General features: G+C 47.3%; 1 protein-coding gene across 3 annotated transcripts in view; it reads right to left on the reverse strand.

The window, feature by feature from the left end:
• Window positions 1-22,037, reverse strand: part of garre1 (granule associated Rac and RHOG effector 1) — a 45,846-nt gene that overhangs the window by 19,677 nt on the left and 4,132 nt on the right. For all 3 annotated transcript variants that reach the window (XM_076286690.1, XM_076286689.1, XM_076286687.1), the window contains exons 2-3: window positions 10,486-12,045; window positions 1,121-1,342 (exon numbers count right to left, since the gene is read on the reverse strand). In XM_076286690.1, coding sequence (XP_076142805.1) covers window positions 1,121-1,342; window positions 10,486-10,977 — 714 coding nt within the window. In that variant the 5' untranslated portion in view covers window positions 10,978-12,045. The remainder of the gene's footprint in view (window positions 1-1,120; window positions 1,343-10,485; window positions 12,046-22,037) is intronic.

The raw sequence follows: 22,037 nt of genomic DNA on the forward strand, positions 1-22,037 counted from the left end.
TCCCTGTCCATAGTTAGCCATTCACATATAAACCCAGACAGATGGTGAGATCAGCAGTCAGCAGTCACACTACTCACGTGTCCATAAACACACCTCACATCTTCTTCATCACACACTACTCACGTGTCCATAAACACACCTCACGTCTTCATCACACACTACTCACGTGTCCATAAACACACCTCACATCTTCATCACACACTACTCACGTGTCCATAAACACACCTCACATCTTCTTCATCACACACTACTCACGTGTCCATAAACACACCTCACATCTTCTTCATCACACACTACTCACGTGTCCATAAACACACCTCACGTCTTCATCACACACTACTCACGTGTCCATAAACACACCTCACATCTTCATCACACACTACTCACGTGTCCATAAACACACCTCACATCTTCTTCATCACACACTACTCACGTGTCCATAAACACACCTCACATCTTCTTCATCACACACTACTCACGTGTCCATAAACACACCTCACATCTTCTTCATCACACACTACTCACGTGTCCATAAACACACCTCACATCTTCTTCATCACACACTACTCACGTGTCCATAAACACACCTCACGTCTTCTTCATCACACACTACTCACGTGTCCATAAACACATCACACACTACTCACGTGTCCATAAACACACCTCACGTCTTCTTCATCACACACTACTCACGTGTCCATAAACACACCTCACGTCTTCTTCATCACACACTACTCACGTGTCCATAAACACATCACACACTACTCACGTGTCCATAAACACACCTCACGTCTTCTTCATCACACACTACTCACGTGTCCATAAACACACCTCACGTCTTCTTCATCACACACTACTCACGTGTCCATAAACACACCTCACATCTTCATCATCACACTTATACACTTTTTTTTTAAAGACATTCGTTCAGCAGTGAGGGAGATGGAACGTAAACGTGACTTAACTGTAAATCCCCACTGTCTTTTTGACCAACAACTTGCAAAGGGATTTACAAACGCGTTTTCTTTTAATTAAATCTTTCAATGCAGAATTCCCAAAAATACGTTATTTTAAAAAAAAATTAAATAAATTAAAAAAAAGAAATAAACTTTGACCTTACCTCAGAGGCTGCTTTCCATGAGCGGCAGGCTTCGTCCAGCTCGCTGAGGGGTGTGTGTCCGGGGGTGGAGTTCTGTGGGCAGGCGCTGCTGGCGTGACGCTCCTGGGCTTGGGACAGCGCCTCGGCCAGGCACGACTGCGCAGCCGGCTGCACCTTCTGCAGCGCCTGGGACAGGAACTGGAAGTGGACCTGCATCACCGTCAAGAAGCATCTGCCCAGCACCTGCAGGAGACACACACACATGCATACGCACGCACGCACGCACACACACACACACACACACACACACACAATAGAGAGGAAAAGCAATTTGAGGAAATGTTCTAATACAGATATGCAATGGAGGCCCTGAAAGACAAGTACATTTTGCCATTATTATGCATCATGTTCACAAAACCTGTGTGTGTGTGTCCTGTGCGTGTCTGTGTCCTGTGCGTGTCTGTGTGAATGAGTGAGTTCATGGTTCAGTCTATGATCAGTCACTCTATCAGTGTGACAAGCATAAGATCCACTCGAGCGCTCGTCTGCATAAGATCCACTCGAGCGCTCGTCTGCATAAGATCCACTCGAGCGCTCGTCTGCATAAGATCCAGTCGAGCGCTCGTCTGCATAAGATCCACTCGAGCGCTCGTCTGCATAAGATCCACTCGAGCGCTCGTCTGCATAAGATCCAGTCGAGCGCTCGTCTGCATAAGATCCAGTCGAGCGCTCGTCTGCATAAGATCCAGTCGAGCGCTCGTTTGCATAAGATCCACTCGAGCGCTCGTCTGCATACACAAAGCCTCTGCAGCACGGAGGATGGAAGCCTTTATTACCCATGCTTGTGGGAGTGCTCATGTCCGTGTGTGTGAGTGTCCGTGTCCGTGTCCGTGTCCGTGTCCGTGTCCGTGTCCGTGTCCGTGTCCGTGTGTGTGTGTGTTTCCCCTCCCCCTTTCGCAGTTTGTTTACCCACAAACAAGTCAACACCTGCAGCTACCCATGGCCTGTTGCGCACCATCTTGGCCAAATCCGATTTCCTGAGTGGAGTCACATGAAACTGCAGCATCAACAGCATCAATGCGCCGCTTTATTCCCCCTCACTGCTATTTCAGGCCAGGAGGTCACCCCCCCCACCCCCCACCGACTCCAACCCAGAGACCAGCTGGCCTCCGGAACAGAACCGGGCCAGATCAGTGCCGGTCCCGGGGGGGGGGGGGGGTACGTGATCTTATTAGCAGGCTGTGCTGAGGAGGGGCAGACAGAGCGCTAGGCTGAGGAGGGGCAGACAGAGCGATGTGCTGAGGAGGAGGGGCAGACAGAGCGCTAGGCTGCTGCTGCACAAGCTCCTGGTCCTGGTCACTCAAGATGACACGGAGCGTGGAGCTCTAACAGAGAGGACATTTGCTTGGTTGGGGGATTGAGTTAGATGAGTGGTAATGATATTTTGTATGAAGCAGTACGACACAAAAATAAATGACAAAGCGTCTGCTAAAATCCATAACCATAACAAAGTCTCAGGCTCCTCAAGGTCAATATCCTTATATAGTGTGCCCTAAATCTATGGCTTATATTATAGTGGTTATTAGCGTCAGTGAAATCAGGGGTAGTACTGATGATGACAACAGACGGCTCTCTCTCCACATCAAGTAAACCTTTTGCTATTCCAGACACCCAGTTATTCTGCACAGCTCTTATGCAACACATACATTTAGGCTTGCTAGTCAATTCTTCATATATATCTTACCGGTATATAGAATAAAACTCATTGACGATGCACAAAGATGACCTTTTTTTTTTTACTTTTCCACTAGTGGCACTTCCGTAGTAACTGCTGGGTCTCTTAGTAGCCTCCAGTCCAGGACACTGCTGAGTTCACTGTCTGCACAGGAAGAAGTCAGTGCCTCAGTCTCCTCTCTCTCTGTCACACACACACACACACACACACACACACACACACACACACACACACACACACACACACACACACACACACACACACACACACACACACACACACACACACACACACACACACACACACACACACACACACACACACACACACACACACACACACACACACACACACACACAGCTCAGCTCTTTTCTCCTTAATAGGGAAGCAGAGACTGGGCCATGAATCATCAGATCCACAGAGTCAAGGCCAGAATGTGATCACCTCAGGATACAAAGCCAAGCCACACACACACACACAGACACACACACGCACAGACACACACACACACACGCACAGACACACACACACGCACACGCACAGACACACAGACACACACACACACTTCACCTGGAACTGCTGGCCAGCCCACTCACTCAGCTCCAACAGCAACAAACATAATTCCTGCTTTTCTGGGATGGCGACTGCTGAAGCTTTACGGCCAGATGCTGACGGACACACAGACACTCCTGTGGTGGAGATTTAAAAATGGAGGTGACACAACCATGGTCATATGTGACAAAATGTAGGCCACAAAACCACACACACAAGACTACATACACACAGGAGCCACACTTCGACAGACAGACAGACACACACACACTGTGTTAGTCTACATTCAGGGTTGGGCCTTGAGTTTCAGGTATGTGCTGGAAATACCTTGGGGGCTGAACAGAGAGACAGAAATATGCTGCCCTGCTCTAAAGGCAGACGGGAAAAACCAGAGGCCAAGGCGTCCTCATTCCTCACGCTCTCCGTAGGGGCACGCACGCACGCACACTTACGCACACACTTGCACACACACACACACACACACACACAGGTCCCAGACACATCCGGCCCAGCACCAGGTGCCATCTCGGTGCACCCTGTCCCCATGGAGACCAGGAGAGGCTGCGGGTGCTGAGCTGACAGGTGATGAGGGAGAGGGACAATGCTGTGATGTCACCAGGGCTGGTGTGGGAAAACGCACAGAACTACGCAGCTGCCTATCAGCCTCAGCATCAGAGCACAAACTGGTGCCACTAAACACAAAAATGCTGCCGTCGTGCGGGCACCTCGAGGGCCTCTGAGAGACCTGTGTCTGTGTCTGTGTCTGTGTCTGTGTCTGTGTCTGTGTCTGTGTCTGTGTCTGTGTCTGTGTCTGTGTCTGTGTCTGTGTCTGTGTCTGTGTCTGTGTCTGTGTCTGTTCACTTTCTCTCACTCTTACACTCTCACTCTCGACCCATCTACCTCCATCCCTCACATTCACATTCAATTAATTTATTCAACTTTTACTTAATTCTAAGAAATACATGGAGTGCAATCTTTATTTGTAATTATGTTGAGAATACGATCGCAAATAAAATGAACTCAAATGAAACTAATTTAAAACAATAAAACCACATCAGAAGACATTTGGCTCGTGTTCAGTCAAAGTGAAACCATGACTCCGTCACAAGTGGTTTCTCTCAAACTCACTCATTACCCTCTCTTCTGATTAGTCACTCATTACCCTCTCTTCCGATTAGTCACTCATTACTAGGGGTGTCACGATTCTCCAAATCCTCGATTCGATGTAATTTTCGATTTTAAAGTCACGATTCGATTCGATTTTCGATCTTTTTCAAATATTACTATTAATGCATTCCTTATATGTTATTTACTCTTTTTGGTCTTTTCCTTTTCTTTTTCAGGGGGCTTTTATTTTGAAACCGCTTTCAAACCGTTCCAACCGCAAGGTTGTAATGTAAACAGAACTAACATTAGGCTAAAACAGAGACGTGAACATATTGAAATGAAACAACACAGAATGTTAATTTGATTGTTTCAGCACACTCCGAAAAGACCCAAGGTTAGTGTTCATGGAATATGTACTTATAAATGTGCATTTTAAGCCTTAAAGTAACTTTGGACTGTAATTAGACCATCTTTTCACTGGCTAAGTTGAGTGGGCTAAATTAGTTTTAATTGACGTGAATGAACGAATACTTCCACACCGGTGATTTCAAAGTAGCAAGAGGGGCTTTGATTTCGGTAGGTTGATGTGTAGGCCTATATTTTAACTGGCTGCAGCGATCGGAGTGTTGACGCTGCAGTTCAGCACGTGCATGTGTGTTTGTGCGTCTTGGCATACATGCTGGACGTGACATTGGGGGTGTGGCTGCATCGTCGATTCTACTTTTAAGTTCGAAGTTCGAGATTGAGATGTAATTTCGATCGATTTCGAAATAAAATCGAAATCGTGACACCCTTACTCATTACCCTCTCTTCCGATTAGTCACTCATTACCCTCTCTTGCCCTCACCCAGTCACTAAGTAACTCACTCGCACACTCTAACTCATTGGCACCTTCTCGCTCATTCACTACTCAGCCTCGTGCAGCTATTCTAACTATACTAATGCCATCTCTCTCTCTCTCCCTCATCCACCCGCATGGTTCCTCTTGCTCACTTGGACTGACTCACACCATCTATTCATCTCAGTCCTGCCCTCTCTCACTCGGCCCCTCATTCTTTCCCCCTTTTCTTCAGCATCGCTCTCTCTCTCTCTCTTTCCTTCACCATTGCTCTCTCTCTTTCCTTCACAATTGCCCTCTCTCTCCCTCTCTCTTTCCTTCACCATTGCTCTCTCTCTTTCCTTCACCATTGCTCTCTCTCTTTCCTTCACCATTGCTCTCTCTCTTTCCTTCACCATTGCTCTCTCTCTCCCTTTCCTTCACCATTGCTCTCTCTCTCCCTTTCCTTCACCATTGCTCTCTCTCTCCCTTTCCTTCACCATTGCTCTCTCTCTCTTTCTTTCCTTCACCATTGCTCTCTCTCTCTTTCCTTCACCATTGCTCTCTCTCTCTCGCGGTGCCTCTGTGAGTCCATAAGCTCACACACAGCGCTCTAATAAAGCCTGACATTCTCAGGCATATTTGGCAGCCATCAGCCTCAGAGCAGCCAGTGAGGCGCACTGTGATCACACACACACACACACACACACACACACACACACACACACACACACACACACACACACACACACACACACACACACACACACACACACACACACACACACACACACACACACACACACACACACACACACACACACACACACACACACACACACACACACACACACACACACACACACTTTGTTTTCCTCGGTCTGGCCTTTTGGATTTCTCGGTAAAGGGGTGAAAGGGGGAAGAGAAATGATGAAGAAAAAAGCAGACGAAAGAAGAAACAGATGGGGGGGGGGGGTCTATTTTAGCACAACATTTCTCTCATCACATAGCACAATTCCCACAACACGGCGCGCCGGCTAAATGGATCTGATGTAGCGGTGGGTCTGATCCCACTCACACACACAGAGCTTCAGCTCACAGCTCTCCGCTTCACACACACACACACACACACACACACACACACACTACAATCAGCCCCTCCTCCAACCCAGAAGCTGTTCTGAACTTTATCAGGACGAGGAAATACCACAGAGGACTAAAACCAATTGAACGAGTGTCAAAAAAGTCTGTCCAGGCGATCCAGTGTTTATAAATGTTAAATAAATTATATAGTTTAGGCAAAAAATCACACCAGGTCTCTTGCTCAATAACAACAGAGGAACATCGGAGTTAGCATTCTTGTTGACCTCAGGGAGCACTTTCATAGCTATGCATTTACACAATTCCACAGTCAAGAGTAGCAAACTAGTGTGACAGGAAACAACTATGTCCAGGACAACCCCCAGCGGAGAAGCTGGTGATTAGGAAATCAATCAAAGGCCTTGAGAAATACAATCTCCTCCAGCAGGCTGGCATCCCATAGCGCTCTCCTCATCCATCCTGGCCTGAACCTACATCTGCGTCCTGGCATCCCATAACGCTCTCCTCATCCATCCTGGCCTGAACCTACATCTGCGTCCTGGCATCCCATAACGCTCTCCTCATCCATCCTGGCCTGAACCTACATCTGCGTCCTGGCATCCCATAACGCTCTCCTCATCCATCCTGGCCTGAACCTACATCTGCGTCCTGGCATCCCATAACGCTCTCCTCATCCATCCTGGCCTGAACCTACATCTGCGTCCTGCGTCTGCGTCTGCGCCAAGACGTCTGCATGCTGAGGGGACACGGGGGAACCGCAGCACATCACCCAGCATTGGGCTTCCAGCAGGCCTACCCTTCCTTGGCATCATTAAGGGCCCTGGGCGGAAGGGAGGCAAACCCTGGCGGATGAATGTGACGCTTTTGGGGTTGTGCTCAATGGGCCTCCGGTGCATGGCCAGGCCAGCGTAGCGCCCTGGCTGTTTGTCTCTATGGATTGCTGGGGTCCCTTTACTACGCGGCTGGGCTTGCCCCACACCGCAGCACCACAGAGAGGGACAGAATTAGGGATTGTGGTTGGAGAAGTCTTTCCTGTTTTACACACACACACACACACACACACACACACACAGGCCTTTTCCACGGCTGCTCTCACTCCTCCATGTCTGGGAATTCTTCAATAGCAGCCGTCTAACACTTCATTACCACAGGAGTACAACGCTCTAATGCAAGCTTCCAAAATACCCAAACTGCACTTACATGTGGAAAATTTTATACACAATACCCAATCCAGAATAGAGAACATAACTCAGAACAGTCATGTTTTACAGAATTACTTAGACAATTCTAGAGTCTATTGTGCCTATACTACTGAATAACAACAAACAATACATCTAGACAGCCATGAACTTGGATAATGCACCACAAATCAAGCATTTCTATGTTGAATACTCAAACAAATGAAATTTGTCAAGCCCCGTCATGTTGTTGCATCCATTTAACCCCAAAAGTCTAAATTCTGCTCTGATGGTAATACAACAGAAGATAACATCCACTCTAAAAAGTTAGGATCACAGAGATGGGAAAAACAGTGTTCTTGTGAGTTCTTTAGTTTTGTCTCAGGCTTATGCCAGCAGACCCATTCCAGGGTGGTGTGTCTCCACAGTCCACCGCAAAGGCGTTTCAAGGATGGACCATGACATAACATGGGCATAAAATGTTATTTTTAATTTTTTTACTGCCAATGTAACCATGTCTTAGGGGTCTTGTATTCCGCTCGTTGTGAGTCAAATGGCATCACCACAGATACACGAGAACTAGTAAAGTCAGAGAAGTTCTTGTCGTCTCAGGAGAGATGCAATGATCGACAGGTTTCAATCACAGGATGGAGAAGGCCTTCCAGTGGATCTCACACTCTTGGCCACTGGTTTAACACACACACACACACACTGGTTTAACACACAGCCAAAATTACAGGACTGACCAGAGGCCTGCCGCAGAGATTCAAACACTGTGGTGCCATCCACTGCCCACTAGCTCGAGGATATGAGAGAGAGAGAGAGAGAGAGAGAGAGAGAGAGAGAGAGAGAGAGAGAGAGAGAGAGGAAGTCAACAAGTCACTTGTTTCAGGCCAGTATGACGACATAACTACAACTGTCCACCCGTCCATGTTAATGACCTCGGGAGATGAGGCAGACAACACTAGTTGGTAGTGTCCATTTAGGGTTGTGCTAAAGGCCTCCAGTGGGAAATGGCAGGATTATGGCAGGTTGGTGAACTGTAATCTCTGTGAGGGAGTCCATTTCTGTCCAAAGCTCTGAGAGAGGTGTTCTCACTGCTGAAGGCAGATTTTTCATTTCCTTAAATTGGATTTGCAAACTTAAATCTGCCAAAAAAGAGCCGTGTGCGTGTGTGTCAAGTAGTTGTGTGTGCTGGGCTTTTCCCACATCAGTGCTACTGCAGCCACCAGCCGCAGGCATATGAATTAGAACATCTCACACACACACACACACACACACGCACACACGCACACACGCACACACGGAACACAAATCTGTAGTGTTTCCTACAGGTGTGTACAAAGTTGTGGGAAGATCTATTCCACAATGTTTACTGTAAAACCCACTGACTGACTCCCGGAGCATTTCAAAAGGTCTTCCAGAACTCTGGAAACATAATTCAGTGGTCTGGTCTCTGACATGCTCATTTCCAGTAAAATAAAATGAAATGAAACACTGGCCTCAGGCTGAGACTTTAATGGGAACTGCTGATGTGCCACCAGAGTCAGAAGCAACAGCCCAACACTGGTCAGTCAGAACCAGGAACCCATCCAGCCATCCAACACCCAAATCTGCATCAACACCCTGACACCTGAGTCCACAGCAGGCATGCCATGCCACTGCTTGAGCCAAAGACACTGCTATCTGGGTCAAAGGTGAGGTCAAGGTGGCTGCCCTGTTAACCCCACAAAGTATGAAACACAACACTCAAGTCACGCACGTACCTACGAGTGATTTTTTTGGCATAATGTGCTCAGAGGAACTAGCAGTGTAGGGTTAAGCGGAGACAAAGGGTTAGCTTAATCGTAAACACAAACAAAAGTCTGGTTAATGCAGACCAATTGATAAAAAATGTCCAACCACACAAAATATTATAAAATCACATTATGTTTTTACAAGATTTTACAGACAATGCAACAGCCTATAGTGACTTTTACTTAAAGGAACCATATGTAAGATTGTGGCCAAAACTGGTACTGCAATCACTTTCAAATTACTGTAGAGCAGTGTATCCCCTCCCCCTCCCCCTGACTGGAGGTTGCCAACCCCGATGGCGAAACACTACTGACTTTGTGATTAGTAGATAGGTGGAGGGTGGTGCATCAGGCCAAAACACAACATGACATGACAAAACACAACACAACATCAACATCAGTGGAGGGCTGCAACTTCACTTTTTAAATGACAATATCCTGGCCGGACTACTGTTGTCAGTAATATAAGTATTTGAAATGAACATGACTTCTTAATGTCTAGTGAAATATCAGGGTCATTTTATGATTAATTGAAATACACTTCTTAAAAACGGTTCCTTTAAAGGAACCATATGCAAAGTCCTTTTAGGCAAGTCCCTCCACTCGGCGGCCATATTGCAACGCTTTTTGGGCACTCATCGGCCATCCATTTCGGCAGAAATGAGTGTGCACAAGGCTTCACGACACCAATCTTGCTCCAGCGGCGAGATCACAACACATGATTGGCACGATGTCTTCACAACACACCACATTATTGGCTCAATGTATTCACAACACAGCATATGATTGGCTCAATGAATTCACATGTCAACGTTTTGCCGAGGAAGGGGTGGGATACGTGTAGACAACGGCCATATTGGCGTGACAAACTAGCCCCATGCATTTCTATGGAGGATTTTTTGAGTGCTGTGTCTCCACATTAGAAAGTCTCTGCCATATCTCAGATTGTGGTATTTGAAATGAACATGATTTCTTAATGTCTACTGACATATCAGGGCCATTTAATGATTAATTGAAATACATTTCTTACATATGGTTCCTTTAAGAACCACCAAAACTAGGTGTGGGACATGTCCATGGCTGTGTAAGCGCTCCCTTACCTCCACGTCCTGCAGGCTGAAGTCGTTCTGGTCTTTGAAGTTGGCGGCGCCAGCGCTCAACTCCATGAGCATCTTGGCGATCTCGGGCTTGATGGCCGCAGTCAGCCGGCTGGCTGCCTCCATCACGTGCTCCTGCACGTCCTTGAGCTGCGTGGCCGCCTTGCAGTAGTGCGAGTTGCGGAAGACGCCGCTGAACAGCTCGGTCAGGAAGGCGCTGGCGCGGCAGAAGACGTTGAGCGCGTCCAGGTACTTGGAGATGCCCTGCTGGATGTCGGCCACGGCCGCGCTGCCCACGGGCTGGGGGGGGCACGGCGCCAGATGTGGCGGAGGGGGCGCCGGTGCTGAGCACGTGGAGCCCAGCGGGGCACTCAGCGTCCGGCCCAGCTCGGGCATCTGGTACTGCTGGTGCTGCTGCACTTTCTGCTTGGACCCGCCCAGCAAAAAGCGCCGCTTGTAGTCCATTTTACTCTCCTGTGCGCTGCAACAATACATAGGGGGTGAACGGACCCTGGCGGAGGCTTTGTGTCTCTCACACACACACACACACACGCTCTAGCCCCCCAGCTACTGCCTGTCTGCTACACTCACACACACACACAACCCCACACGCACACACCTGCCGCGCTCAACCACAACTGCCCCTGCACTCCACAGTGTCCACCACGAGAGTTAGGTGGACAGACTGTTTAGAAACTTCATCTGGAGAAGGCGCATCTCAGGGAGAGATCGGGCGATAGAGAGAACAAGTGGACAGGACGATAGAAAGAGAGAATGGGGCGGAGAGTAGAGTGTCTCTAACGCGTCCGTGCAGTCCTGCTGCAACTCACTCTGTCGGGGGGGTTGGGGGGCAAAAGAGAGGAACGTAGAACCTTAGAACCAGAGGTTCTTCTATGAATGTTTAGGCTCGTACTTGAAGAGACAGAACACCGGCCAGGCTCTCAGAGGTGTGCCGCGGAACTGTTCTTATTCCAAGCAGAGCTTCAGTTCAGGAAAAGCTCCAGTGAGCGTCATCTAGCCTTAAGATCGGAAGTGGAGAAAGCCCTATCCTGTCCACCCCTATGAATAAACCTCTAGCGGTAAAAACACTCATACAAAAGTGTCTAAAAAGCTGTAAGCAGAGGGATCATCGGGTGGGAGGAGCCACAGCCAGATCACTGTTCTAGGGCAGCAGACAGAAGCGTGAGCGTTTTGCGCTGTACACAAGCAGAGAGGATTGTGGGAGCCAGACAGGTCCTGCCGCTGAGATAGAGGGTGGCTGGGATCAGGGGGACTCAGGGAGGTCTGGGGTGGGGAGGGCAGGAGCTGACAGATCCAGTCAGTCAGACCAGGGCTGGTTGGTTGGTTGGTAGGTTGAAGCAGGGGGCTGCTGGGAAGTCTGTGGCCTCCTCCTATTGGTCGGCTAGAGCCAGATGAGGTAGTTATCACTCACTTCGGAAACGACGTGCCTCTAGGCGAGAGTGTGTGTCTGTTTTTATATGCGTGTCTGGGCCAGGCCTCTCTACTAACGCTGTCTGGAGCCGATGATAGCACAGAGTCTCTGTAAGGCCTCTAGGTCATTTCCTGAGAACAAAAAAGAAGACAGAGAGAGAATCAGAACACTATCATAAGGAAGGATATGCTTTGTTTCAAATGCACACTTTCTTTCCTGTTGAATTTGGCTATTGAGGGTCACATCAAGCCTTTACAAAAAAAGAAATAATAATAACAATAATAATAATAATAATAATAATAATAATAATAATAATAATAATAATAATAATATCTGCAAATCCGTGACAATGGTTCTTAATTTCTTTTTTTCCCCCTCACACTTATTAAAAAAATTGGGAAAGGCAAATCTTCCTTATAGCAGAGTTTAAAGAGAGGGATTTATTTTTCATGCATTGGTGCACGAGACAGTCAGTGACACTTAAAACACCCATGATGACTCATTGGCCATGAGGCTGGAGAGGGCGCGGTGACAGGGTTGCATTGTTGGCGAACAGTGGCGATCTGTGTGCAGTGGACACCACACATGGGGGGGACAATATGAGCATTGACACGCAGCCTGCGCCCGGCCCATAGGAAACCTGCTCACTGCAGCGCCTGTTGGCTTATTCAAACAAGTCTGCTCTTATTTGCATGACTGTGAGAGTAAAAACCCATGTATGTCAGTGTGTGTGTGTGTGTGTGTGTGTGTGTGTGTGTGTGTGTGTGTGTCGAGACAACACAAGCTCTTTGCATTCTTTCCCTCATCTGCCCAGTTCTGTGACTCGGTCCTCTCGGCCATCACCATGCCTCTCGTGTGTGTGTGTGTGTGTGTGTGTGTGTGTATGCTTGCGAGTCAAGGTCGGCCTGATGAGATTGGGAGAGATGTCCCTCTATGTCAGTCAGGACAGGCTTCAAATCACTCTGGTTCTCCATTTCTCTTGCCTCTAAAAGGCAAGAGCTCAGCATCTCTATCTGCAGCTAAAACACACACACTATGCACAACACTAGAACTTATCTAAGGGCATGACCTTTCCAGAAACTGGAGGCAGTTCCCTTTCCAAGGAAACGCTTTCTCCCTTAGACTTGATACTACACTCACTCACGCTTCACTAGACAGCAACAAAACAGTCCTGCAAAATTTGGAATGAGCATCTGTGCGACTCTCACAAGCCTATCAAGACTTTCCATCAGTCTGCACACCACAGACCACAAGCCTGGCTGTTATCAGCGATGGAGCACACCAACACGCCCATGAGTGTTTTTCATTGTGTGTGTGTGTGTGTGTGTGTGTACAGCAGCGCTGGGTTAGCCCAGTGGGATGTCATGATGACCTGGCAAGGAAATGCTCACGTGTCTCTGTGTCAGTATATTAGTGTGTGTGTGTGTGTATTTTGTAGAGATGACCATTGCCAGATGGAAAAACCATGCAGCATCCTTTTTCCTCTCGATAAGTCCGGGTGTCACTGTGCAGTCCCCTCCTTTTTATCAGGCGGCAAAACATTCCAGAACTCTGGGCTGTTTATCACCAGTGTTCCACTGACCGCCAAATCTCACTTCCCTGAACAAACACGAAAAAGTTAAGAGGCAAAACCACACACGCGGCCAGGGATTTGGGACTCTCCACACACACACACACACACACACACACACACACACACACACACACACACACACACACACACACACACACACACACACACACACACACACACACACACACACACACACACACACACACACACACACACACACACACACACACACACACACACACACACACACACACACACACACACACACACACACACCTCAGACTCTAGTAGGTTAATTGCCCTCGACTAAAATTCATCCGCACATGCATAAACCAGTGCATTCAAACTTCTCAATGAATGGCTCTTTCTTGTAGCATATAGCGGTCCTGCTCCAACCTTCTGTGTCCATTTGCTACAGTATAGAGGGTGTCCACTACAGTGTGTGTGTGTGTGTGTGTGTGTATATGTGTATGTGTGTGTGTGTGTGTGTATATATATGTGTGTGTGTATATGTGTGTGTGCGTGCGTGCGTGCGTGCGTGCGTGCGTGTGCGTGTTTATGTGTGTGTGTGTGTGTGTGTGTGTGTGTGATCTGGTCTGGTGTGTGTGCGTGTGCGTGTGCGTGTGTGTGTATATGTGTGTGCGTGTGCGTGTGCGTGTGTGTGTAGAGAGAGACACAAGGCCAGCAGAGTTGCAGTCTCTTGGCATTAAAGGGACTCTGCATAGCTGCCAGTAGCTGCACAATGCTGCTACTTAACCTGCTCAACAGGGATCTAAAGAGATTGGATTGGTCAACAGGAAGGCTGGACCAGGACGACCCACTGCCAGACTGCTCCACTTCTTCCAGGAGCCGATTCCTCAAACGCCCGTACAAAGGAGGTGTTGTGAAATTAGTCTTTTTTTTTTTGCGTCAAAAGCAACTGGGTCAGAGGCAAGGAAGTCCTCGGAAAGATGACTCAACATCAGTGTCCACAGACTCGGCCTGGGCCCTACGTGCGTTGCGTTCTACGTTTAAGAGCTGATCAGTTCTATGTTTTATCAGGTTTTTTCCATGCGACTCCGAACTTTCGCTTCCTGAGGTGTCAAAACAGCAGGGCAATGAGTGGTAACTGAGGTACGACAGGCCGGAGAAGAAACGGACGCCGTGGTTACCTCGGGGGGGGGGGGGTCATCTTTTAGCGCACCTGGAAGCCTCGTCAAACATTTGTACCCTTGACTTCCACCTCCTAAAAGCAAGCTTCGCTCACAGTTTGTACACTAGCTCTAGCTATCGGTGAGTTCTGCAACCCCAGACACAACCCGGCACGGCATCAATATTGACCCGTCTCCACCTCACTAATCCTCGAGTAGGCTAACATTTCATCTGAGAGCACGGCCTATTACCACCGTGCCACCCAAACAAACACATATGATAGGACACAGGGGCATCCACGGGGGTGGGCAACTGGCACTGGGCCAGGACAGATAGAGAGAGACAGGGAGAGAGAGAAAGAGAGCGAAAGAGAGAGAGAGTGTAAGGACAGAGAGCTGAGGGCTAATGTTAGCCTGGCCAAGCTAATGTTAGCCAGCATCTCATCTCAGCTGCTGAGCCACTCACTGGAAAAGGGCTTGGGTTTCTCAGAGCAGGGCCTTCTGTCGCCATCAACTACTGCCCCACCTACTTCCTCCTCCTCCTCCACCCAATAAGTGTTTAAAGTGTTTTACCTCAGCAATATGTTGACTTGCATGGTCAATCCCAGTGAAGCCTTTGCTATTCCATGTTGGGCTTGCACCTCTGTTTTAGCAGAATTCAGTGTGTAATGACCCAAGATGATAACACCAAGTCTACCATTCTGATCAATATGACTGACCCAGAAGAGCTGACAAAGATTAATGAACAAGAGGATTCTATACCAACCGGTCCAGTCCAAGGACCGACCCTGGACGAAACAGCTGCTCTGTATGCTGACAGCTCCTCATCCTCATTGTCCACCTACCCCCATTGTGGGGCTTTTTCACTAGGGTTCCCACCCCAAACACACATCACCTCCACTGCCGCCTCCTCCTCACTGGGGGGGGGGGGGGTTAAGGGCGCCAACGGCCGCTGGACTTCGTTACAGCCCCAGAGCCGACAGCTGCCCCCACGCGCCCCTGCTCCAGTTTTAGCTGGGCAGAAATGGCCTCTACATCTGTTCCCCATGAAGCACAGGAATGCACCTCCGCACAAATACACTGTGTGGGGGGTGACTCCTCACAAGCCACAAACTAATAATAATAATAATAATAATAATAATAATAATTTAAGATGCAAGTTTGAAAACTGGTCTGGCCTTCCTAGGAGTGTGTGTTGCTGGGTCACACAGCATTTTTGGTTTTGAAAGGGAAACTTCGTAATCGACGGAAGTAACTCCATTCCATTGCTTGTTTGGCTTTTCAGACTGTTTACAAGTCCCACTGGAATGACCGACAAAAGGCGAGCGGGCGGGCGAGCGAGAGAGAGAGAGAGAGACTGACCACTTCCATTTAGTGTTTTAAGAGACCTTTTTGGCTACACTTAACCTCTTCTCATGCTCCAAATGTACAGAGAGAGAGAGATTCCATTTAGTGTTTTAAGAGAACTTTTTTTGCTACACTTAACCTCTTCTTCTCATGCTACAAATGTACAGACCACTTGTAGTCAGTTTAAGTATTTATGGGAAATCCCAGCAAGGCCAGACAGGTCACAGGTCAAGCCAAGTGGCAGCACAAGTGCCACTGTCTACCCTCTCCCCCACCCCGAGGAAACAACAGGGGCACTGTGGCCACGTCCTGTTGCTCGTTCACATAATCCTCCACAGCAGGCCAACAAACCTGCTGTCCTGATCCCACCGAGAGAGACTCCTTGGCTCTTGAGTGAGGACTAGCACGGGAGGGTCCAGTTGTCCAAGACAAATATAGGGTGGTGGAGGTTTCACCGTTTTATAATCTCTGGTAACTGAACCGTGGACTCTGTAGGAGATGACAAAACTGTCATTTACAGACTAGGCCTACTTCTTACTGATGATTGGAGGTGCATTGGAGGTGTAGTAGGCTAACCTGTGATAGCGGTGGTTGGTTATGTAGGCTCGACTAGCTTATAGCTTATAAAAATAACCTGCTGCTGCTGCTGACACATCAGAAAGGCTCTGTAACCAAACCGGTATGTATGAGAGGGTCTTTGTCTTCCCCTTCACAACACCAGCTCTGAGCCCACAGCCATGACTTTCATGGCAAATATGCTGCCTTTCCAAAGGCTCATCCCGAAAAACAGCCCTCAGAGCCCAAATCAAATAACACCGCGCTCAGTCCTCATGCTCCTCTGGCAGTAAACAAGAACACCAAGCAACACAAGTTGCCACTGAATTTTTTTTTTGCTTCAACTATTTCAAACGTCCTCAGTTACCAGGGTAAGTTTTTCTGCTGTGCAGCAGGGAGGAGGAGGAGGAGGAGGAGAAGGAGGAGATGTGGGCGGGGGGCTCATGCTTGCTAGCTTCCCTTCCTGATCTCTGTCAGGGGTCCTGGATTTAAGAGAGATGATACAGGGAGAGGGGGGTGTCCCTAAAAACGAAAAACAGGATTGCTGAGGATGAGTACTTGGGGAGAGAGAGAGGGAGGAAGTAATGAGGAGAGAGAGAGAGCGAGAGAGAGAGGGAGGGAGGGAGGGAGGGAGAGAGGAAGTAATGAGGAGAGAGAGAGAGCGAGAGAGAGAGGGAGGGAGGGAGGGAGGGAGAGAGGAAGTAATGAGGAGAGAAAGAGAGAGAGAGAGAGCTCCCACAATCCTCAACAGAGCAGCCCTGGAGACAGTGGCTGACCTCCTGACTGACTGTGATCGCCTCGCGCTCTCTCTCTCTCCCTCACGCACACGCGCACGCACACGCACGCGCACACACGCACACGCGCACGCACACGCACGCGCACACGCACAGTGTGTCTCTCTCTCTCTCTCTCACGCACAGGCGCATGCGCACGCACACACGCACAGTGTGTCTCTCTCTCGCTCTCTCTCTCTCCCCGTCTGCCTCTCCAGTGCTCGAGCTCCATTCCAGAGCGCGGCCTGAAGCCAGCCTAGATCACGTTTCATTCTCATGTGGAGTATTGTGCACTGGCTGATGGCGGGGTTGCTGCTGGGGGTGGGGTGGGGTTTCTGGTCCATTCAGATGCCTTGTCAAAAACTCTGGGTGTTGCCCTGGATTCATATTTTCCTGAAAACATGTAACTTATGCTCCCCCCCCCCCACACACACACCTCAAACCACAGAATGGAAAGAGATGTGTGCCTTTCACATTCCCTTAATCTCTTCACTGAGGACCAGAATGGCCTTATTGTTCAGGTGAGTGAGAAGAGTAAACCACAGCTACTCATGACATTTGAGAGAGCTCCAGCAAGTTCCAACAACTGCTGATTTCTGCAACAAAGAGCCAGGGGAAAAAATGACATAGAAGTGGAATAAAACGAAGACAAGAAAAAAGGAAGAAAAAATGCAAAATGAAAGGAACAAAACAAAAAAAAAAAAAACACTGCAAGAATGTAACAAAGACACAAAGTAAAAGAGGAGAAACTTCCAAACTAGTGAAAACCAGTGACTCAACTGACTGAGAAACACTTGGTGCTGTGACGGAAGGCAAAAACAACTTCCCGAGGATATAATGGCTCTTCTAGGCCATTAAAGTGCGCTGAGGTCACGAGTAAAATATGAGGGGCTTTGGACGTCCTCTCTGTATTGGCAGTGAAGCTTTGAACACGGAAATATTCCCCCTCCAGAGTATGTGCTTAGGTCACAGGTTTCCTACCCGGCCAGCCATTCACTTATTTTTAGCGTGGACAAAAGTAAGAATGTCCCCCCCCCCCACACCCCCCATATTTCCCCAACCCCCTGCCTGAACAGGATATGGAACTGCAATGGCACCAGAGGCAAAGACATGAACATGAAATGACAAGTGACATTTTGGGTCGTCAGCTCATGTCCAAACAGCAAATGCCAAACTGTTTCATTTAACTCTACTCGTTAAAGACTTGATGATGAAGCTGAACGCTGTAGCTGAGCTGCTGAAACACGTACATTAAGTGACGATTCTCAGGTTTTAGCTGGGACCCATGCTCTGTCCAGTGGTATAACGGTTACTGTATTAGTTGGAGCCGAGAGAGAGAGAGCTGACAGTCCGATATGGCATAGATTAGAAGATGACAGCCGCAGATAATGACTGACGAGGGTGGCGCTGCCCTTGTTTCTCTTGGGAACCTCAGCCAGCTAGAAGCCGAAGCAGGTTTCCGAGGCAACCAAGCAGCATGCTGCCTTCCCAGCATGCTAGGTTTCCCACTGCTGAATCTAGGCTTCCCCCAAAGCTCCATTTTACTGCAAACAAAACTACACTGTTTCACTTTGAAGGCCGCCAGTTTCTTGAAAGCGTCAAATGAAAAAAAAAAAAAAAGAAGTCATAAACACACATGCTGATCCCGCTTCTCCTCAGAAGCCATTTTGTCTCTTGCCACAGAGAATGTCTACAAGTTTGGGAGGTTTAGCCTAAAGTGAACCTACAGATTTAAGAGCTGAACATATGGAAGCAAATGAAACCAATTTTCAGTCCGCAACGACCATAGCCAAACCACCAACTCCCAACATACTCGCTGTCTGATCCAAAAACTTGTGTAAAGACAAACAGCTATACAGAAGCAGCAGCACAGTATTTTCACTAATCTTGTCCCATTTATGTTGGTGGAATTACAGTCAGCAAGCTGTGCAAATAATGACTTGAAGGAAAATCCCTCTCCCTGCTCACCATTCATTACTATCTCATTACAAATACTTTGCTAATAGCTAAATGACACAGACATACAGCTTCCACAACACTGGTCATCGTCTAATGCCACTATTATTGGCACAGTCCTGTAGGCTTAATCCAACCAACATGATCAATGTGATGTCAACCAAACTAAATTAAACCGAACTAAATTAAACTGAACTAAAATAAAATGGTGTGGTAGCAGCAGTAGCATCCCTGTCTAAGGCTGCATACATTATTGTGGATTCCGCTTTGTTATGGATTCCATTTTCGGGTGTACTCATGGAATGGGCAGCTAGCGGATCACGAGGAGGTGTTCGTTGAATGTGGCAAAAAAAGGCCAAATGGGCTTGAAATCACATATGATCGCTGACTGCACCTTAGTTTAAATGTCAGCACCATTAACAAAGTGGGCTAATCAATACACTAAATGGGTCAACACACGACACTGTACAAGTCATTTAACTAGCCTGTGCCTTTATTTAAAAGGCATGAGTATAGATATCATTTAGACATGGTAGTGTGGGTGTTTTTTTAAGAGTCTCTCTTCACATCACAGTCTACAAATAGTCCCTTTGCAGAAGCCGCCTCATGCGGCCCTCATGTATCTTAATCCATTCTCTCACTCTCAGTCAAACCTCAGGGAGACGGTGTGGTGAAATCCAAGCAACAGTGCAGGGCCACAGAGCCCTAGCATGAGAACACCCCTGTCACAGGAACACCCCTGCCTTCTGTGAAGTGAAAAGATAACTTAAGACAAAAGGGGCATACATTCTCCTAAATCCCCCCCTGTGACATCAATCAAGACCTTTCCTCAGGAATTACCGCTCCCTTCAGATCTAATATTTCAAATGTGATGTGTGCTTGCTTGTGGGTCATTCCACGTCAATTCAACCAGGGCCCACGCACTTAGGTCTCAAAAAATTCTGAAAAAATTACCAGGTGTACCTATGTTACCCAGGAGACACACTGTAAAATTACTCTTATGTAAGATCAATACTTTCCAAGATACAGCCAGTTTTACAGGGGGAGGGGGGTGTCGATTTTGATTTTTTTTTCTTTTTTTTGTCAAAGTTCACAAGCCCACAGCGCAAGAACTAAACCATGTAGGAGGCTCAACTTTTGCATGGTGGTACATAAATAGGAATAGTATGTAGCAAAATCGTCACGTTTGGTCTGGATAATCCTGCATGATCATAGCTGTCCCTCAAAGTTGAAACAAATTTTATTGGAGTTTTTGGCTGTTTAAACCTTCAGAAGACATATTTGTACTCAACATAGTAAGGAAAATAAATCAAAAGCCTGAGATAAGTAGAAACACGCTCACAAAAAACAATGAACAGAAAATAAATTCCTTCAGGGTCTGAACAGCAGACCTTAGAAGTCTAAAAAATCATTTTGGTTCTCATTTTCAGAGCACCTAAACACCTTGTGGGAATATACAAAGATTTTTTTAATATTTTTTTCTTTATTCTCCATGATCTTTTCTTTTTAAAAACACCAATTTGATTTGTCTTATGCAAATCTTTCTTTTTCACTTTCCACCCTGAACATGGGCAAAATGCACCATTGACATCAATATGTTTTGTATAGAGCTACCACAGGTTACTCTATACAGCCACAGGTGGCAGTGTGGTGACTCTATATAAAACATATTGATGTCAATGGGGCATTTTGCCCATGTTCAGGGTGGAAAATAAAAAAGAAAGATTTGCATAAGACAAGTCAAATTGGTGTTTTCAAAAAAAAGGGATCATGGAGAATAAGGAAAACATATTTAAAAAATCTTTGTATATTCCCACAAGGTGTTTGGGTGCTCTGAAAATGATAACCAAAATGATTTTTCAGACTTGTGAGGTCTGCTGTTCAGACCCTGAAGGGATTTATTTTCTGTTCATTGCTTTTTGTGAGAGTGTTTCTACTTATCTCAGTAAGGAAAATAAATCAAGAGCCTATGTTGAGAACAAATATGTCTTCTGAAGGCTTAAACAGAGCCCAGCCAAAAAATCCAATAAAATTTGTATCAACTTTGAGGGACAGCTATGACCATGCAGGATTATCCAGACCAAACGTGACGATTCTGCTACATACTATTCCTATTTATGTACCACCATGCAAAATTTGAGCCTCCTACATGGTTTAGTTCTTGCGCTGTGGGCTTGTGAACTTTGACAAAAAAAAGAGCCCGAACAAAATCGACACCCCCCTCCCCCTGTAAAACTGGCTGTATCTTGGAAAGTATTGATCTTACATAAGAGTAATTTTACAGTGTGTCTCCTGGGTAACATAGGTACACCTGGTAATTTCAGAATTTTTTGAGACCTAAGTGCGTGGGCCCTGGTTGAACTGACGTGGAATGACCCTTGTGCGTACTGTTATTCAGAATTAACAACACCCTTCCAAACACCTCTTTCCCGTGGTCTGTCAAAGTTAAAGTCTCGTCTGCAGAATTCAGAATAAGAAGAGGAATAACCTTAAAGCAGTGGGTGGCTCACACCGTCTCCCACAATGCATCACGCTGCAGCTGCACGCTACACGACTACAGCGCGAGGGCAGTTCCATTTCAGATTCCAGATGAGAAACCCCCATATGCCTCCTCTCAGTCAACCACGCAGTGCTGAACTGGGCTGAAGAAATCAAAGCTGAGAGTGAGATAGGATCTGAGAGGCATGACGGCATGGGCCAGTGAGGTCAGCTATCTCCTGGGGTGGGGGGGGGGGGCTTTACCTGACAAACAGCTATAGGCTGAATGCATGAAACGTGAAAAAAAATGA

Source organism: Alosa pseudoharengus, unplaced genomic scaffold (assembly GCF_046254945.1).
Source record: "Alosa pseudoharengus isolate Yale_2024_CS ecotype anadromous, Long Island Sound unplaced genomic scaffold, YU_APseudo_1.1 YU_APseudo_1.1_scf_16, whole genome shotgun sequence".
Classification (NCBI taxonomy): domain Eukaryota; kingdom Metazoa; phylum Chordata; class Actinopteri; order Clupeiformes; family Clupeidae; genus Alosa; species Alosa pseudoharengus.